Consider the following 21,251-nt stretch of genomic DNA (forward strand, 5'->3'; position numbering starts at 1 on the left):
TCTGCTTGGTGGTTGTTTTTTTAAAAATTTTCTGTGGGTATTTTTACGTAATGAGAGCTTGCAGCTATATGCCTGTTTTGTTTTGGTTAAAAAGATTTTGTACGAGATAGAGCAATTGTATTCTGCATTTTGAAGTGACACATTTCAGAAAAGGTTGAGGCTTTTTTTTTTTTTTCAAAGGTTATTGTTGGTTTTTGACCAGCCACCAACATCTGTGGAAGTAGAACACAAAGAAGAACACTGCTGTGTGTATAACAGTATGCTATTCCTCATCAATAAAATCATTTTGTCCCTTGATATTAGTGTAGAAATAAGTGCCACCTTTAAACGGTCAAAACAGGTCTCTGCCTTTGAAGAGTATGCGTGCAACAGTATGCAATGTATAGGAAATATTTTTTTTCAGATTCAAGCTTTAATGTGCATTTTCAACATTTGCACTAAGATGTGCAGTGTGTGGAAGTCAGAAGTTGCTGTGATTTAGCCAAGTGTGCACTGCTGCAAGTTCTTCCTCTTCTCACTGTTTTAATTCCTGAACTTGGGTTGCAATGGCTTAATTACTGATAGTGAAAGTTCTTGAACAATTTTTGTGCCTGTTGTTTTTGAAACTTAGGACTGAGGAAGGAGGAAAAAAAAGTTGCTTTATATTTCTCAGTATATTTTTCATTTGAAGATAGGTGGTGTATTTACTGATGGTTAATCCTGTTCTTGTCTCAGACTCGGTGGAATAGTGCATTTCTTACTTGCCATGTGAATGCTACAGCAGCTAATTCAGCTTGACATTCACTAGTCCAATCTTCAGTGCTATTGAGAGCATGAAATGCACAAGACAGCTTTGAAGAAGCTGAAGATGTGAACCAAAAGCTATAAAATACCCTAGCTGTATGTTTCTCTGTGTATCGCTGTCCAAAACATCTGCTAGAGCTCTCAGTTCTGGTCCTGATGCCTTCCTCAGTGCACTCTTCCAGAGTGGGAGATTTATTTGCAGAGAGGAAGATGCTCAAGAAACTGCTATATCATGTCATTCAATGCGCTGAGAGTTCCTTACTCTAAAGCAAACCCAGAGTATCCTCTCTAACAAATGGCTTCTTTGTGTGCTCTGGCAGAATTCACAGAAGAGCCTGTCTGATGGGTCTAGAAATTGTTGTGGAGTAGAAGACCATAGGGCCACAATTAGCCCATTAATTTCTATATGGCATCTTACATTGCTTATGAATACATTTTTCTTTATCCTTTTTTTTTTTTCTTTCTTTCTTTGTAAGTGGCCTGCCTCCCTGGCTTATAATTGTTTCTGGTTTTGCGTTAGATGCCACACAGGAGTTTTAGGCAAACATTTCTTGTACATTTTCCCCTATTCTTCTTTTTGGCCATACATTCATAAGTGTTTCTGTGGACATAAAGAAGGACAGAGGGTAGCTATAGAACTGTAGAAAGTTTTACTGTGCCTGTTTCACAGTCATTTTGATTGCCACCACGCAATTTTATGATTGCTGAATTATTTCATAAGATTGTTAATGGGTTTTTTTTTTTTTCTAGAACAGTCATGATTTGCATAAAACCAGTATCTATATAATGAAGATGCAGGGAAAGGATTCACAAAAATTATTATTTTGTAAAATACAACTTCTCATGCAGAAGTTGCAAGCTGAAATGGAATAGGATTTTGGTTAGGTCCCTGGTGGTACTTTCCGTAGAAGTGGTATAGGTGCGGACCCAAGGGCAAGTGCCCAAGGTGGTTTTGTGTTGTGTTTTTGGCTGAGCTCGTGATCAACAGAGACTCATGAAGGAGGCCCTGCTGGTTACGTCTGGGTGACAGTTCTGTTTTTCCCACCTTCCCCAGAGAGATGCAGTGGGGAAAAGGTGTGTGCTCATCAGAGGGTCCAGTTTGCGTTACTGCTTGAGGCAGTTGCTTCAAGTCTTTGTGATCTTAACTTTGCTCCGAGAGATTATGCTTGCATGTTTCTTCTGTAGTTGTAGTTCTCACTAGCTGTTTATGGTAAAGGCTAGCAGAGTTTGTACCTTGGTCTGTTAGGTAATGTAGTCACCAGCCTTTGAAAAATTTTCCACTCGTGCTTTGAAGGTAGAAAGTGTACTGGCATATGAAAGGTTGACCATGATGTGATCTGCAGTTCCGCTGATAACCATCCTTTGTAACCTCTGTTCTGCTGGTCTGAACAAGAAAGATTGGTTAGCTAGAAAAGTAAAGCTGCACACTATCATCCTGTAATGAGGATTTGTTTCTAATGCTTAAATATACTAGTGAGTAGTTTGTCTGTATGTATCAGAAACATTTTAAGGTCTGGAGGGCTAATGGTTCCCCTAGCTAGCCTCAGCATGCAGGTAGTTGCAGAGTACCAGCAGGAAGCCTGTTGTCAATATTGTGTCTGAACTGCAGTGGAGGTGCAAACTACTGCGAGAATAGAGAGGAAAAGGACAGAGAGCTTTACGGAAGCAAGCAGGAGACTGTGGAGAACACAGGAACAGATGAACTGTGACAGGAGCTACTCACAATGTACTGGCTTGTTAAATGTGTACAGTTTACAGACCCTAGATATTTTCTGGGCTTTCTGCATGTGCCTAACCCTCAGATTGGGTGCCAGTGCATTAACCACTGTGCTAGTACACATTTATTTTATTTCTCACCAAATTCTGAATGAGATGTGAGGAGCTTTAGTTCTCCTTGCCTTGCTGGTGAGATGAATACAGTGCAGGAGGTTGACTCTGTCTCAGATGGGAATGCTTTGGACAGGAGCCAAGCAGCCATCTCTTGTTCCAGGTCCCAATTTGCACTATGTGGTGTGAAGAGAAAGGAAAGGATGAGACAGAAGAAGGTTTGGAGCAGAAATGGAGCACTAATATGACTGCCTGCTTTCTCTGCTGGTACAGAAGCAATTTCACAAAGTGCATTTTATGTTTTTTTGGTGCCAGCCTTGTTTGGTTTTCTTTCTTTCTTTCTTTTTTTTTTTTTTTTTTAAGTGCACTCTTAGTCAAGAAATCTGACAACACATCTGTGTTGTCTGACAACACACAATATGTGTTACATATTGTTCCCATTTATGAACTTAATAACATGGGTAGATAGTATGGTATAGGGAAGGAATAACATCACAGGTTTTTCCAGTGTATCTGTGGTGATACTAGAAAACTCATTGTGCATTTTGCCTATGATTCCCACGTTGCATTTGGGAGGTTTCTCTATGGTTTGCTAGCCTCTATGGAAGCAGTTGTTGTTAGGGTAAATTTGTATGGTATATACCAGCAGTGGCATATGTGCAATTTCCAGACACCATTCTTTTGCTATGTTGGTGCTGGTAGATTTTGCATGAAAGGTTTCCTGTGAATTTAGAATGGTGTCTTAGGCTCCTGCCATCTGATTTGTCATCACGTGGCTAGTTAGCCAGAGATGTCTAGAAGGTTGGGATGTCCAATTTTTAGTTAAAATAACAACCTGCTTCTGCCTCAGGGCATGGTACTTCAGACGTACACCGTGTCCCCCTTCTGGCCACTAGCTTCTGATTCTGATTTTTCCAACTCCATAAACACAAATATTGAGAGGTAGACTGGAACTTTAGTGTTAAGAGATTCACACTATTCCTTTGTCCTTGAAATTTCTAAATCATGTAAGGCTGCCTTCATTTTCCTCTGTCTTCCTTTCTGACTGTTGCCTGCTGTAGGCTCCTAGACGTTAGTCATGAGAAGTCTCGGGACTGGTTCATACCTTTATGCCCCAAAAAGTTGTGCCTTCAGCAGTAATTTAATTTTTTCAGACTTAGGCAGATGGGGCAGCAACTATTTTCCCCTCAAAGCCACTAAAGAAATGTAAGTTGCTTCCCGTGCTGATCCCTAGAGAGATTCTGCTCTGCGTGGGACAGAGGGAAGGACAGCCCTCATTTGTACTGTGTTGAGTTCCTACAAGCACAGTGTGGGCTACCTAGTGTGATTTAGAGAAGAAATTGTTTATGGGAGGAGGAGCATAGATACATGCCTTGTGTTTTGTGGCTTGGCCTACAAACCTGTAGGTATCATCAGTGCAAACTGATAGTACTGTTCTCAAGGGAGTTTTAAATATTTTTTTGTTTGTTTATTTATTTCACTTTACTGGGAGCCTTGTTTGCAAGGTAGAGCTAAATGGAGATGATATCTTGGCTCTGTGGAGGTACTTTTGGCCTGTGCATCTGCAGGATGTTGGTAAGAGGAGACCTATTGAACCTTTCTCCTGCTGTTTCACAAGATGAAATATGAATAGGAAGGTGGGATCACTTGTGTCATAAACTCAAATTCTCCACAATAGAAATACAGATAACATTATACTCTTTTTTTTTTAAAAAAAACAAACAAACAAAAAACCAACCAAAACAACAACAACAACAAAAAAAAAAAACAGCTTACAGCCAAGTGTAAAATAAATTTGTGTAGGAGGGTGAAGGCAACTGTATTTCTCTTTCTTTTGTCTTTAGTTGCAATAGACCTCTATTGAGCTGATCCAAACTGAGTGTACAAAACTTTAAAATTATTTATAGCAGCTAAAAATGTTTTTGATTATGTAATTAATGATTGTGATACCTACATTGTTAGAATAAATAGCATCTTCTACGTATTTTTCCTTTCTTTTTTTTTTTTTTTTTTTTTTTTCTTTCTGGTAACCTACCATTTGAGGATTTGACATGAATTTAATTGACATTGTGTAATGTGAATATGGTACTATGGTATTCGAAGAGAATGAAAATGTGTGGTTAATTAGATATTTCTGCACAAAAAGTTTATGGAGCTATTAAACCAACTATAAGTTGCTGCTTTTGTCATTTGGTTAATTACATTATGTTATGTTTTGCTTTTGTAGGTCACATTTAGGTCAACTTGTGGACCCTTCCGAGAAAATAAGGGTAATAGTAAGAAAACAATGTTTAATAAAAGTACCTTCACTGCACAGTCAGACTGAAACAGGAACATGGTCTCTGAAGTAAGTATTACAAGAGGTTTTTTTGTTTTTGTTTTCTCATTGCTTGTAAAGTCAATAGCAAGGTTATCAGGCTATTATTGATTTAATTTTGTTATAGTTGCATTAAAAAAAAATCATTGACTCTATACTAATTTCATTTGATCAGCTGGTAATGGACACTCTTTTGGACTCTTATTGAAGCATCTCCTGTTTTGGAAGCAATTGTATCTTATGAAACTTAGATGGGCTTCGGGTTTTTCTCTTGTCTCCTGGGTATGGTTTTGAGCAGGAAGTGGCCTCGTATAGATGTAATTACATATAACCCCTGATTTGCTGGTAAAAGTTAAAGCTCTGCCTGTATCTTCCAGTGAATTTGAATATATAATTGTTTTTTGGCTGCAACTTTCCACTTCTGGCACTTTCTGTGTGACTTTGATATTTCTGTTGTCAGTATTTTAATATTTATCTTGTATTGCAGTTCTATCATCCAACAAACTAGTATAAGTTTTCAATTTAAGGATCTCAGATATGTCTTTTCTTCACTCTTTCTAGTTAACTTCTAGCTTTTGTGAATCCTAGGCTGAGACATGTCTCTCATTTATGATGTAAAAAGCTTAGCTACCAAACTCTAGGACTGTCGACTGCACCTTTTGGTACTAGATACCGAAGCATTTATATGCTGATACAGTGTAATTCTTAATTTCTGTGTGCTTCACTTGCTTGAGATGGGGAATGTAATAATTTTAATGTCACCTTGTTTGCATCAGATTGTAAGATGTTTAAACATTCTTGTAGTCGTTAGAAACTGAGAAAAATCTGCACAGTTCTCTGATGCAGATTTTATTCGTGCTATGTGATATGTGAATGTAATTCTGTAGGAGTCATTGGAAATATACTTGAATGCATAGTTAGGAATGAAAAATGTCTGGCTATTAGAACTGAAAGGGAGTGGAAAATGGTTTCAGTTTACAACAAGTGTATTTTGTCATACTGCTTTATTGCCAAGAGGAAATGACTCTTCTTAGCTTCTTCTTTAAAAAGGGATGTGCACATGGTGTCATAATTTGGGTAGAAAAATGTCTGTGAAACCTAGGGAGACAAACTAAGCTTTTCCTACTTGGTATTTTTTCCAAAGTTTTTTTTACTGGCAGAGTAACGTATTTGGATTGATAACTTTTTTTTTTTTTTTAGGGCAGGAAATAAATTATTATAAAATTTCAATTAAACATGGATTTAAAGAGGTTCATGTGCATGTTAGTTCCCTTTCTGTAGGTACTTGGAGCAAATGCTACAATTTTAAGTCAGCACATGTAAATTTTTATCAGTTCCTGATCTAGGCCGTATGTCAAGTGGCTAGTAAACATATTTGCGAAAGGTTCTTGTGGCACCTGATCCTTGAATTCTAACCTTTGAAGTTTTCAGAAACTTTATTGTATGACAGTAGAAATACAGGTGCCTGTCACAACGTCCAAATGAAATAATACCTATTTGCTGCTTACACAGTTACTTTGACAAGTTAATTCTTGACTCCAGTAATCAAGCTGTTAAAACAGACGGGCAATAAAGTTGAAACTGAGCTCTCCAAACAAATAAAATGAAAAATATCCACTGGAGACAGCTTTCGTCATTTTAAATCATTGTATACAGGTTTATGCCAGACACAAAACTCACTTGTGTGTTTAGTAGCCAAGGAACTTCTGTTCTCCCTCTGTTTTTTTTTAAGGGACTTAGAGAATTCAGACACTATAACCTACGATTGATTCTAATTTGTCCTTTTTGGGGAAATATTTTTGAAACTTCTCTTTTTGGTTTGGTTTGGACATTTGTCTATGCTTGTACAGATTTCAATCATTACAAAGTATTTTGCAATTGGAATCCTTTATTAAAGTACTAAAAACATAAAAATAAAATCTGAGTAGTGTCTATATTAACAGATAAAAAGCCAGGTAAAGTTCTTATGAAGTCTTAAAAACAGATGCCGAATCTCACAGCTGGGGAGAAGTAACCCCACACACGCACCAGTCAGGCTGCTGAAGGCTCTGAGGGTAGCGATGTTGCACTGCCACCAGCCGCTCGAGGGAAATGGTTATTCCCCTCTACTCAGCACCTCTGAAGCTGCATCCAGAACACCATTTCCAGTTCTAGGCCCTCAAGAACAACAGAGGTGCTCACTAACTGGAGAGAGTCCAGCGGAGGGCTGCACTGAGGTGATTAGGGGGCTGCAGCATGGTAACATTTGAGGTGGGGGGTGTGCATGAGCTTTTTTGGAGAAGATGAGGACAGAAAGATCTTTACTGGTATGTTCCCTGCCTGAAGGAGGATTATAGAGAAGATGTGGCCGGGTGTCTGAGAGGTGGAGGGAAAGACAGAGTGCAAGTGTCAGAATGCACAAGTTGCAACAAAAGAAATTCCAGTTGAATAGAAGGAAAAACATTTCACTGTGAGGATGGTTAAGCACTGGAGTGGGTTGCTCATGGAGAGTCTCAAAATTAACTGTGCAAACTCCTAAGCAGCCTGCTTTAACTTCAGTGTTGAATCTAATCCTGGGACCAGATGACACCCCAGAGGTCCCTTCCAAACTAAATTAGTCTGTGATTCTTAGATAATCTTAATTTTTTTGGTCCTTATGGTGAATGGCCAGGACTACTTTTGGCTTTATTACTGTTAACTTAATGACAAAAATATTGAATATGTGAGATTTTGGGGATTAATCTTTTCTACCAAATGGCATTATATTTCAAGTTGTCTTTATAAATAAGTATCATGATAAAGATACATAAAATTGATGTAAATATTTGCATTAGACTAGAATTGTTGTATTTCTTTCAATGCTTGTTCAGCATTGAGCAGTCCTGTTCACATAACAAATGACTGTGAACAGGCACCTCTGAATCTGTGTAGTGGGTGACATTGAAGCTGGTGTTGGAAGAAAGCTAACTGCGTAGATCCAGACTGGATTGCTCTGTGTAAGAAACTGACCCGATGGGGAAGAATGTCTAGTCTGATGAAGCGTGTAATTTATTTATTTATGTATTCCCCTCCTTCCTTAAAGGGCATCCTTCTAACTTTTAGTATCCGTAGCATCTCTGTATGTGAGACTTAAGCACAGTCTGCTTATGTGATAGCTGTGTATTTTGGTCTGTGTGCCCTCCTTTTAGGAGAAAACCTCACTCCTAATTAATTTTCCACTATTTTTAATTATTTCAGTTTTTTACCTCTCTTTCTAGGTGCATAAAATCTGCTAGAGAATAACCCTCTTTCCTAGAGGTTTTGATTGAAATATCAGAAATAATTGAAAAGTGAATCTTTCAGTCCCTGTGTGAAGAGGTATCTATATATAGGAAAACCTCAATTTCTGATCTTAACTTTTTTAATAGTAAGAAGTCATCTAGCTCATAATTTAGAGATGTAACATTTTAATAGCTGAAGGAAACAGCTGCTGGTGAAGTTTGATGGTCTAGGTCCATTTGTACAATTCAAAGGGAGAGGAAACATTAACCACTTATATATTTAAATATCTTGTAAGTGGAATGTTTACTCCTCCTTTCCTCCCTGTTCAGAGTGGAACAAGTGATTACTCTGAGTGGTAGAATAGGCAAGAGAATACCAGAAAGCAGAATTAGTACTGATTTAATGTTTTCTGGTTGGTTTTGTTGTTTTGTTTTTTTGTTGTTGTTGTTAAACTATTAAGAATTCTTGTATAATTCTTATATAGCAGTAGGAGGATGGGGACTCTACAGTGTACTTAGTGCAGTAAATCAAGGAAAGCACAACTCCAGATGATTAATGTGTCTTAAGATTAATGACAAACACATTACATAGTCTTTTGAATGATAGCTCAGGCTGTTTTGAAGCCAGACCTTTAGGCTGTAGTTTTACCTATGTTTTTAAAAATGAGCTTAAGAACTGTAAAGCAGCAAGCCAGCCCTGGGGCTAGAAGAAACTGTCAGTCTTCCTCTACCACTCATCTTGCTTCTGTTTACATCTTCACTTTGCTGGCACAAGCAGTTAAAGAGCTTTGTAGGAAACTGTCTGACTCACCTGTGTTAAAATGACATCTTCATTCTGGGTTGAGGTTCACCTCTTTCTTCTCCTTTCTCCTTCAGTCTGACTGTACGCTCATCTTTCTTCCCTTGTGCCAGCTCTTTTCACCTTTTTTGTTAAGCTTAATTTTGTTTTGTTTTGTGTAAAATATCAATGTGAGTATCTCAGCATTTAAATGCGTAGTAGAATCTTTTCTTGATGTTATAACTCAACATATCCTAACATTTCATGCTAACCTTCCCCTAGTATGTAAAACATCTACAGTGGTCTGGATTATCAAAAGGGAGTTATCTAGGTTGTGAACTAACCTCTAATCTTCTCACGAAATCTTTAGTCTTACTATCCTGGAGCATGCTATAAAGAATGTGTTGGTCTTCATGTCAGGTCCCCCTCTGCCTGCTGCTATTGAAAACTTACTAAAATCTCTTAAAAGAGCTGTTCACAAATCTTCCTAAAGGTGAAAGTACCAGATATGTTATTACAGCCCAGTTGACATAGAGTACTGAATTATTTGACTGGGCTGTTTCCTTGATTTGAGCTTTTCTCCTTCTTGTCTCCATGACTCTGTTGGTCAAGGTATCAAATTAATGGTTACTTGTATGACAGTGCTTTTCTAATCTGCTGTTTTCTTCCATTCCTTTATATTCCCTCCCATCTTGACCATGCAGAACTGGATTCCAGTGACCTGAAAAGAGGTGTTTTCTTCTAGTGGCCCTAGCTTCAGTGTGCTCCAGTGATCAAATGCTTCTAAAGACAACATCGGACAGTAACATTTAAATGTGAAAGTTTTTCTTTTCCTTGCAACTCATTTTAACTGTACAGTATGGAAAGATGGCCTGAAACTCCTTATTTTTATGTATGCATTTTAATGTATCTATATAGTGATTTCAAGTAGAGCAAAGGACAGTTATGGATCTAGTCAGGGATGTCCCTGCTCCTTGCAGAGGGGTTGGACTAGATGACCTTTGAAGGTCCCTTGCAACCCTAACCATTCTATGATTCTATGATTAGCTGTGAGAAGCTGTTCTGTGTTCATTATAGATGATGTGTTGCCTTTGGATTATCTGAAGTGTATCAGAAGCCTGGGACTTAAGTTTTATTGATTTGGCTTGTTCATAATGAATAATCTTTGGAGGAAGCAGGAACTGTGTTTGCTTGCCAGAGTATAAAGTAATGAGGAGTTAAGAATTTCCTTTTATCCCCGTTGTTCAAACCAGTTCTGATAAGTCTTCTGAGTCTGGAATACCATTTTAATAGAGGTGTTCTGTAGACTTGTTTTGCAGAAAAAATTTTCTGAAGACAATAATATCATTTACAGGTAGTTTTAAAATTGCACTTTCGTTGAATCATAGAATGATTCCCATAAGAAGGGATGACCAAAAGTAATCTAATCTAACCATCTGTTCAAATGAAGTTGCTTGAAATTAAATTAAATTTTAATTTGAAACCAGTTAACGTTTGCATTTTTTTCAGATCTCTAGGTCCTGTTGAAGTCAATTGCAAATTCAGGTGCTCAGCATTTCTTGAAAACTGGGCCACTTTTATTTAGAGGCATTAATATCAAAGTAGAAACTCCATTCGTTGTGATTTTAAAATCTTGGCTTCAGTTTTTAAAACTTAGTGCGTAATGCTATGGGTACAGCAGAGGAATAAAGCTACAGAAGATAAACAGGCAGAATGATCACGGACCATGGAAAAAACCTAATTAAATTATCTTTGTTTGTGGAAAATTAGCTATATTTCATGAGGAGAATGAGAGAATCTAGACTTTATTAGCTGAAAGACCACTCTTGGTACCAGCCTGAGCACTGTGAGGGAATGACATTTATATAAGGCCTTTCGTGTGATCTATACATAGATATTTTTAGAGAACTAAATGGTGATATTTTTATTCTGATTTCTGGAGGAATCCTGACTAAATGGTCAATTAATTTTCCATTCCATAGGGCCAGCTCATGTGGCAGTTGAACTAAACTGCTGGGAAATATTTATAGTACCACATGATCTTTAAAAATAACTTCCCAGGCTACACTGTAGATGTCTTGAATTCTTAAAATCTTTGCTATTGTAGACAGATAACCGTGACCTTCCTGGTGTGGAAAAAATCTCAGCTTTGCTGATTTAGGCGTTTGTATTTACAATCTAGTTGATTTCATTTCCTTCTTAAATTTGTAAGCAGTTGAGACTGAAATGTACCTATGTAGCTATAGAAGGCCAGAGCCTTGAGTGGGTTCACTCTTTAGGGCAAAATAGGTGTTTCAGTGGCATGGTATGAAATAACATGCAGAATAAATTTCAATTGCCAGTGCATTGGATCCCCCTTTAAAAGGAGGCCACTATTGATCCTGCGTGAACTGTGACGCCTAGTGAACAGAAAATACCGTTCTTAGTAGTACATGGGTTGCTTAGCATAGATGCTTTCTCCTGTAGCTTTAAAGCTTTCAACAAAACCTAGGCTGCAATTCCACGTTACACCTAATTTAATCCCTGTAATGGCAGTGTTCTCCCCCAACCCTTGCTTCAGAGGTGGTGCCAGCTTGTCACAAGGTGAGGCAGGTTGTTCTCTGAGTTGATGGAAAATGAGTGATGTTTGTTTGTGTTGTTTTTTCATTGTGTGGCTAGGGAGGTGGGGGACAGCCAAGAAAGGAGAAAAGCGTAACAGTGCTGCTTCTGACCATAGACTGCCCTCAAAGTGAGCTACAGGTAAGGTGAAATTGCATGCAGATAACAGTGACTTAGGAGAGTCAACCTAGTGTCTGAAGTGATCCTGTTATAGTCAGTTTAAATACAGTGAAATTCAGCAAAATGGGAGTCCCGTGAACACTCCAAAATTGACTGCAGAACAGTCGTCTTGCTTGGTCCTGTAAGCTCATAAGCTGTGGCAGCAGCTGTGAATTTGTTAATATTTTAGGAATAGAAGAGGATGTAGTTCTACGGGGCTGTGAACTGACACACTGATCTAATGTCTATATTTTACTTCAGAGTTTTCAGAAGAAATCAAATTTTTTTTTTCAAATGTGAAGGAAGAGGAATTTTTTCTTTTTTCTTTTTTTTTTTTTTTTAAATGCCTTCTAAGTTTCACAGGACATAAACCTTCCTGCATGTTCTGACTCCTTTCCCATTTTTGCTGCAAGACTCTTTTCCCTTATTTGTTCTCAGATATTTCCTTTATAGCTTGCTCATCTTTTCATAGTACTAGATGTTTAGGTAGTTAGAAAAATGATTATAATAATTATATTGTGTAAGTGCACTTAGTGTTTATCCTACTTAGACTAAGTTGTATACTACTGCCGTTTCCTAGAAAACTATTGCGGTCAGATTGTCATCTAGTCTGTTTTGGACAGTAAGATATTGTTTAAACACTGTTCTTGTGTGTCTGATAGGGTGGCTCTTTTCAGCTGCTTTCACTGCTACAAGACTTTTTTTTTTTAGCCCCTTGACTGCCACATGACAAAGCAAACAGTGAATAAAAAGCTGTATTGATCGCAGTGATGATCGTCTTGAATGTGGTGCTTAACACTGTAATAACTTAATATATAAAGCAAAAGTCTGGATAAGCAGAGTGCTCTTAGTTTTTGCATAAACAAAACAAGCTAGTTTCTGATATTTGTTCTTTATGTTAATATTCATGTTTTTAGTGAAAAGAAAAATGAATCCAGGTTTGTATTTAACCTGAAGAGCTGTAAATACTTATGTGCCCTTAAAATGCACCCTTGTTTGAAAGAGGTGGTGTAAAAGAAACTTCTTTCTTAAGGAAACTGACTTTTTAATACACAAGTGATTTCTTCTCCTCGCCCCCTTTGTGCACCCCTAACCCCAACTTTTTGCCGTCTATTTGGGATAGCATGCTTATTTCATCCTGAGAGAACTGTGACCACATTTCAGGGATAGGTGACATATTTTCAGACATACAATATCTCTTCTAAAGAATTGTCTCAAGTCTAGATTTTCTTGATGCTATGAGGCAGCCCAGGAGAATCAATGCTATGAGAGATAACAGGGCATCAGAGTTTTCTTCCAACACTGTTATGTGGGTGTTTATATTTACCAGCTTCCTTGCAGCTTCTTTTGCTTGTCTTTTATTAGTATTATGTTTGGTTATGCTTCAGATTGAATGTTGCATTGGAGTTTACATTGGTGTTCTTTTAATAACAGAAAAATATACCTCAGAGAATGAGTGTTAGGGCATTTGTGGTGAGTTCACAAGTAAAGGAGAATTTCTAACTTAATGACATAGTGTGACAGCACTGGTTTATGTCAGATATCTGCATCTCCGGGATTTAATTCCTTTACATGAGCAAGTTAACTACTGGGTGCAGGTAAAACTGAGCTCACCAGCTCTTTAACAGCAGTGATGTGAAGCCTTTGCAGCTGGGTGGTCCTGGGCTCTTGGTGCTGTGTTATCCTGAAGTAGTCATGATGGAATTGAGTTGCCACAAACTGGTCTTGCCTGCCTTCTCAGCAAAATGGGTTTAGCTTAGTAAGGAACACAACCTAACTTGTAACCATAGCTTCTGAAACACTACTGATCCTTCAGTCTAAAAGCTAAGTCTAGTAACTCTTGGGGATCTTCTGAATGCCTCCATTTTGTAAATTGGTATCGTGTAATGTTCCAGAGGTTCTGCTGGTGACTGACGCTTGCTGGCAGTGTTGCCTACATTGTTTTTACAGACAGCTTTTGTACCTGCACTGTATAGCCCAGGCATGCATGATACTAATTCCATGTTTTGGTTAGGGGAAAAAAAAAACTCAGTGGGCTGCAATTCACAGAAAAACGTATGTAGCTTACTTTGGACTGTCATCTTTCCTGAAACCCTTTTAGCAGTCAGTGAAGAAGCAGCCTGCTTCTGGTAGCCCTTTTTGTTTGTTTTGGTTTTTTTCTTTTTTTTTTTTCCTTCCTAGTGGTCTCTGGTTAGATGATGAAATTTACTTTTGGTGGAGGGGAAGCTACAAGGTCTCTTGGCTTCTGGAATAAGACTGTTCACACTAGAGTAAATTCTTCTGTCTGCCTAGAGATGGTAAGTCCTTTAGAAAACAAAACACCCTCCTCCCCTCGCCCCCTCAACCCCACAGCAAAAGAAGAACAATGATGAAGAACCCTGTGCCTGAAAGCACATGGCTGTTCTCAGTAGCTGTTCAGGGACTGTGGTCTGTTGGCTGGTGTCTCCTGCTTAAAATGTCTGATTAGCTGGTGATCAAGGTCACAGTACAGAGGAAAGACAGAAAATTAAATTCTGTAACTTTCACGTTGATTTTACAGAGGAAGTTCTCACCCTCTGCAGGAATCTATAGTGAAGAAAAAAAGTAGCTTACATTCCTTGGTGAAGACAATGTCAAGACAAGTCAATGTTTATGGAAGACATTAGTGATGAAAATATATGTAACTTACTGTGTGGTTCACTAGATTCCTCCCTCCCCTTTTTCCTAGCTGCCGCTATGTTAGTGTGAAGTATTCATTTTGGTTTAGGCATTTAGAATTTTGATTGTCTTTTTGGGAATTCTTTCTCCCTGTTGAAAGCAAATGAAAGGGTTATTTCATGTGTTGCTTAAGTTGCTCAAAATCTAGGCTGCTGTCGGAAGGGATGGTCCTACCCTGTTCCCAGTTAAGTGTTACCATCACTTTCTTTCTGTGTTCATGCAGTGTGCCTGCTTAAAAAGCTGTTTTGAGTGAAAACTGACTTTGAAGAAGAGAAATCCCTAAAATCTCATTGATTCCACCTGCATGATAAGCAGAAATGGTTCCTGAGGAACCCTGAAGTGTGCTGAGGCAGGGGCAAGGCGGGGGAACAGAACGGGGCAGCCCAGAGTAGAGATGGCTGAAGGGAGGATGCAGACAGTCCCCTCTGGCTATTGGTGAGGTGGCGTTGCACGGCACAGCTTCACTTGGGAGTGTATCATGAAAACCATATTATGATGCATTGTGGAGGCTTACAAGCTGGATGTTGATGGCTTGTAGTGATAGTTGTTCTACTTCAGTCTTAATGCTTGGTGCACGTGCTGGATGTACAGATTTGTAGACAGAAAAATTGCAGGCAGTTTTCTTGGTTTGAGAAACGTTGCTGTAGGGCTTTTTTTTTGTGGACGTTAAGTAAGTAAATACAAAGGTGAGTGTTACATTTTCTTTCTCTTTTTCTTGTTCTGCAGAAGTTCTACTAATTCTTTCCACTAGTCTAAGCAGCTCTTTCAGATCTGCTGGTCTATTAAAATACAAATTGAGCGGTTTGGAGATTAAGTCTGTGTATATACCTACATAGATATACGTGAATGAGATGTGTAAGTCAAAGTTTAGAGCAAATTTACACCTTACATGGGAAGGTTTGTATAGTACCTATCAATACCATGTACTTAAGCATTTAGTGTTGGGCTTCGCTGCCACTAAATTAAAATAATCATTGGTGAGATACTTGAGTAGACAAGATTAAGTACTGTTTTAATTACTTTTGTATGAGAAAATGTTTTATTGTGGCAGTAGGCAAGAATAGATACGAGGTTAACAGCCTGAAGTAGTTTTTATTATTATTTTGATTGTTGCTTTTTCTTTTAGCTGGAAGATGTTTAAAATGTCTCTTGTGTTATTGCTCCCAATCTAGATGGCCTTCTGCCTTTTTTTTTTTCAGTTACTAGATGTGATGTTTTTAGTTCGTGCCTAGTGCCACCACATATTTTACAGTTTGGCCTGTGACTCATTCTCACAACCGTCTTATGTTGGCAATCAGTGTTACTCTCAGTATAAATACTTGTTCTTTCTTTACCCCTATGGTGTCAGCTACTGGTGGAAACTGGGAGGTGACTGTTAAAGACACTAGCTTGTTCCCTTGAGGAAGGAAATACTAAGTGCCTGAAAGCAAGAATAGCTTCCTAGCATGCTCAGATTGGTGTGATGAATGCTATTCTCTTTTTTTAAATTAAAAATGTAAATGAAATTTTAAAAGATTCTGGTGTCTATGTTGGAAGTCCATAATTATAAAGAAATATCTTACAAGAGCTTTATAACTCTATGTGTTGTTTTGTCTGGGTTGTAGGATATGTAGCAGCATTTTTAAGTCTTGCATAAAGATTTTGTGGGTAGAAGTAGCTGGTTTGAAGAAAAGAGGTAATATGCCATTTAAATAGTATCTTGTTAAAGATTTGCCGATTGGTGTATGAGATGATGGTGATAAGGAGCTAGACATTTTGTCAGTATTTTCTCAGGTAGATGCTGTTTTACTCTCGTAGTGTAATCTGTGTAGCATGGTGGGCTTAAATTTTAATTTCTTTTGTTTAGACAATTTAAGAGATCACACACCACGCTAAACTTTCCACACCCATTGATGAGCAACGGGATGGATTTCTAAAGATCTGGTAATTAAGATAAAATATTTTCATACCTGATTTGTTTATTGTCATCAGGTCTACACCCTCCCTGCCCCCAATTCTTTTTGTTTTGATTCAATCTGATGCAGTGCAGTGAATCTATTTGGGGAATGATGACCTGATGATGATAAGCTATTCAGTAGTTTAGGATGATAGATAATATTTGGTAGATGATAGGAACTCCCTAATTGTTGCTTCTAATGAAGAAAAACATTTCCTTAGGCTTTTATGCTTTCTGAAAGTTACGAGGTTTTTTGTTTGCTGTTACTGAAAATTCTGCTATTAGTTTTATCTAGTACAAGCAAAATATTTAGCGTGGTAACAAGATGTGTTGGCAGCAGCCATGCTTGTGTTGGTCCTCACAGCTTTGCTTGGGCTGAATGGAAAGGTTTTGAAATGACTGAGTCTCAGCACTCAGTGTATTTACATGGCAGTTAGAGGTGAGACCAAAGTGTGTTGTCTGTTATTGAAGGCAGCTTTGAACTGGCAAGCTGATAGTAGCACAGCTGTGGTACCAAATAGCTGCTTTGAGCACGTAGCTGGGCTCCATGCGGGTTTGGACTTGCCGTTCCACTGGTGACTGGTAAGCTTTAGGAGATTTCAGTTCTTTCTAGCCAGCCCCATTTCTATGCTGGAGATTGTCATGTCCTGAATTTTTTCACATCCTAGATGAGCCATTTTGTGTATTTACAGTAGCTGAAGGGATAGAAACTGGTACTAGGGAGCGTGGCAGAGATGGAAAGTGAACATATTAGTGGTGATTTAAGTAATGCTATTTGTTTAACAGGGATGATCAGTAAAAGCGCTGGACAGCCCTTTGTAATATGTACAAAATATTAATAGCTTGTTTGTCAATAAAATGTTAGGCTTCTGTAGTAGTTGATTTTTGTGCTGCTAGCATATTCTGTTAGCCATTGTAGGCACATCCAGCTTTCTCCTGTGTTTGCTTGCTTATTTATTTATTTCATTACAAACTGTCTGTATAAAGCAAGGAATTACAAAGAGACTTTCTGAAATACCACTTTTGTCTTTCTGCTGTCAGTTAAGATGATGATACATATGACAATGAATTGTTTGATTTAAAAGCCCACCGATTTTCAAGAGTTGAATTTCTGAAACAGGAATATCAAACAAATTTAACTGACTGTAAATGAAGTGTTATCTCCTGCGTATCATAAAGTTTGGATTTAGTAGCTGATGATGTGACTTTTCCCAGGCTAAGAAGCTGTTTTATAAGGAAAAACAATGGAGAGGGAGGGGAATGAAACACCTTTGTTATGATATAGTTGGTCTGGAATTTTGTGGCGCGTTCACCTATAGCACATTATAAGAAGATTTCATAGTTCCTTGTTTTGGGGGAAAAATAGTAATCACGTGCTTTGGGATTGAAGAGCTGTATTCATAAATGTATATACATTTGCGAAGTTTGCACAGCATGGTATTTATCTGTAATTCTGTGGCGTGACCAGTTTAAGCAATCTTGTACTGTATCTAGGTATGCCTTTGTAGGTTTAGCACCTGTAGAAAGGGTTACCTTTTTCATAATGGCTTTTGCCTAGTGTCTTATCAAAGGGGAAAATACTGTGTGTCAAAGAGACTTTTTAGCAATGTACTGAGTGGTCGTGACTGGATTTCAGAAGACTGTTGTGCTAATTATTTGAGGTTTTTTCCCATTTGCCAGTGAGCCTGTTTGAACCTGCTCTGTGATGTGTAAAGAACAGCAGCCTGGTGTATTGGTTATACCCTGTTTTTTCTGCTGGTGCTGTAGTAGGGGGAAATACATTCAGTTGAGCAGAACAGGCCTGATTTCAGAGCAGGGAAGGGATCTAGAAGAGAAAGGAAGGAGTGATAAGAGAAGAAAGCTGTAATAGTAATGGAGTTGCACGTTCTGGCTTACTTTTTACAAATGGTGATGTCCCTATGTCCAAAAAGAATTAGAAAGGTGTAGGGTTAACTTGTCTTTGTTGAAGAAGTGCTTTACAATAGTCTTTTACAACACTTCCCATCCCTTTTGTTAGGTGAAGAGCAAGGTAAATACTTCAGTGAATAGCAATTGAAGGGAAGATGCATCCTTATAGGGTGATAATCAAAAGATAAGACTTGGAAGGTCAGAAAAACTAGTGGTAGGATTAAGAGTGAATAAAAATGTCCTGAAATATGAAGGACAAGTAATCAGGAAGCCAGAGTAGTGAGTTGAAGTAGATCACACAAATGTTTTTCCCCTACGCTGCAGTGGATGTAATTTGTAGTTTACACAGTGGGTTAAATTCATAGGAGAAGATTTTTCTTTAAGGATGAGGATGGGAGTGCTGGTGGACGAGAAGCTTAACATGAGCCGGCAATGCTCTCTTGCGGCCCAGAAAGCCAACCGCATCCTGGGCTGCATCAAGAGGAGCGTGGCCAGCAGGTCGAGGGAGGTGATTCTCCCCCTCTACTCTGCCCTGGTGAGACCCCACCTGGAGTACTGTGTCCAGTTCTGGAGCCCCCAACACAAGAAGGACATGGACCAGTTGGAGAAGGTCCAGAGGAGGGCCACGAAGATGATAAAAGGGCTGGAGCACCTCTCTTATGAGGACAGGCTTGAGAGAGTTGGGGCTGTTCAGCCTGGAGAAGAGAAGGCTCCGGGGAGACCTGATAGCGGTCTTCCAGTACCTCAAGGGGGCTGCAGGAAAGATGGGGAAAGGCTGTTTAGTAGGGCCTGTTGCAATAGGACGAGGGGTAATGGTTTTAAAATAGAGGGGGGTAGATTTAGATTAGAAATTAGGAAAAAATTTTTTACGATGCGAGTTATAGAACACTGGAACAGGTTGCCCAGAAAGGTGGTAGATGCTCCATCCCTGGAAACGTTCAAGGCCAGGCTGGATGAGGCTCTGAGCAACCTGATCTAGTCAGGGATGTCCCTGCTCCTTGCAGGGGGGTTGGACTAGATGACCTTTGAAGGTCCCTTCCAACCCTAACCATTCTATGATTCTATGAGAGTAAATTAAGATAAATATCTTTAGAGGAAAATGTCGCTTTCTAGTAATGGGGAAGATAATTTTATTGCTATTAATGCAGATTTACAAGTTGAATATGTCACTCTGGCCACATTTGTGGAAAACTAACAGGAAATTTGCAAAAACAAAATGGCAAAATTGATCATGTGTTTTCATATTAAATATTGCCATGCTTTGTCCAAGAGTTCATTTTGATTGTATTTTATGCAGGTAAATAATTTTAGAGAAAATCTAAAATTAATTTCTAACGTTGTTTTAGCTGTAGTTAGTAGTTAGTTAGTTTTTCTCTTATTACTTTGTCTTAATCATATAAACATCTCAACAATAGTGCTTTACCAGGCAAGTGCTTTTATTGTACTAAATGGAATTAATGAGTAAAACTATGCTTATGTGTTTGCAATACTGGCATTTGAGACCCCAGACTTGCAAGCTGAGCTGTACAGGCAGGCTTATGTAAACTTTCCGAAGGCTTTAAAATGTGTGTCTAATTATAGAAGCTTAAATATACTTTTTTTTTTTTTTTTTTCCCCTAAGGCCATGTGGTTATGATATTATTGAGATTCCATAATGCCTCCTGCCGTGACAGACAGCCTTGACATCTGGGCAGTGGATTCACAGATTGGTGCTGATGGCTCAATATCTGTGGACTTCCTGTTGCCCACTGGAATCTACATCAACCTGGATGTCCCTCGAGATGCCACCATATCTCATATTAAGCAGGTAATATCAAATGGTCCATTAACTGAAAAGTTAACTCGTATTTTGAATGACTGCTGTTTCTGATTTTTGTGTGCCTTTTGGCAAATCAAGTAATGACTTTGAGTAGGCATAAAAAATAATGTATTGAAGGTGTGTGCATAGCAAATTGATTAATAAAGATGTGTATGTGTTTGAGGATTTGGAATGGTTTTTGGGTAGATGGCAAGATTGGGAGAAATTACTTCTTGCTGATGGTTACGCTTCAGCAGAGATTATTCTTATAGCTCTATATTAATATTGTATTGCTACATCTAAACCTTTTTTAACGCATTGGTAATACATTGTAAGTTTATTTAACATTTCTCTGATTGAAAAAGGAGATGCTGTGTCTAATTTGATTTTTAATATAGACATCTGAGATCTTGCTCTTGTTTCTTTTGATTGACACCAAAGGTGGACGCTTTTAAAAACTTTTATATACAACTTCTTAAAGGTTGTGTACAAGTGCCTTGTTAGGGCATAACTTAAAAAGTAGGGGAGTACTCAAATCGAAGGAAGGGGAGCATGTAAGGAAATAACCGCAGATATTAAATAATTTACTGACCTTTCATCTGGTAGTGTCCATGTGAGGGCATTTAGACAAGTTACTTTGGAATTAAGTAGCAGCTGAATTACAACACCAAGTAATCCGCTCCTTAAGTGTAATAAACTTCTAAAGGAAAATGAAGACGTGTGATTTCTCATTCCGTTGCATTGCCTGGTAAAAGTAGTACATTGTTTTTCGTTTCTGTTCAGTCCGGCAGTATGGACTTGTTTATAGAAATTATTTTCTTAGTTTCAGTAGTAGCTTCATATAGTTTATTGTACTTCTAATTTGAAACTTTCTAGACACTAAAGTTTTGGGTTTTTTTCTTTTTTAATGTGGTGAACCACTTAGTATTTTACAAGAAATGAGAGTTCCACTAGAAACTGAAGTGATCCAAGAAACAAGTTTTGTGCTATACTCAAATACTTGAAATAATTCAGACTGGAGAAATGTCGCTGTTTTTTTAGTAAAAGGGTAACCTGGGCAACTATAGGTTAGTTGGTGGGTAAGATAATGCAATCGCTGATAGTGATTTCAACTGATAAAGAATTTACAAAACACGTGTGTAAGTGACTACTATAAGGGACTGGAACTAAGTTGTCTGATTTTCTTGATGGTTGAGACACGTTTAGACTTA

General features: G+C 38.2%; 1 protein-coding gene across 2 annotated transcripts in view; it reads left to right on the forward strand.

Moving 5' to 3' along the window:
• The window catches only part of PIK3CB (phosphatidylinositol-4,5-bisphosphate 3-kinase catalytic subunit beta), a 97,545-nt gene that overhangs the window by 34,528 nt on the left and 41,766 nt on the right, over positions 1 to 21,251 (forward strand). For both annotated transcript variants that reach the window (XM_086754345.1, XM_086754346.1), the window contains 2 exons: positions 4,838 to 4,957; positions 19,864 to 20,049. In XM_086754345.1, the coding sequence (XP_086610471.1) occupies positions 19,897 to 20,049 (153 nt within the window). In that variant the 5' untranslated portion in view covers positions 4,838 to 4,957; positions 19,864 to 19,896. The remainder of the gene's footprint in view (positions 1 to 4,837; positions 4,958 to 19,863; positions 20,050 to 21,251) is intronic.

This window comes from Chlamydotis macqueenii, chromosome 9 (genome assembly GCF_036417535.1).
Source record: "Chlamydotis macqueenii isolate bChlMac1 chromosome 9, bChlMac1.mat, whole genome shotgun sequence".
Lineage (NCBI taxonomy): Eukaryota > Metazoa > Chordata > Aves > Otidiformes > Otididae > Chlamydotis > Chlamydotis macqueenii.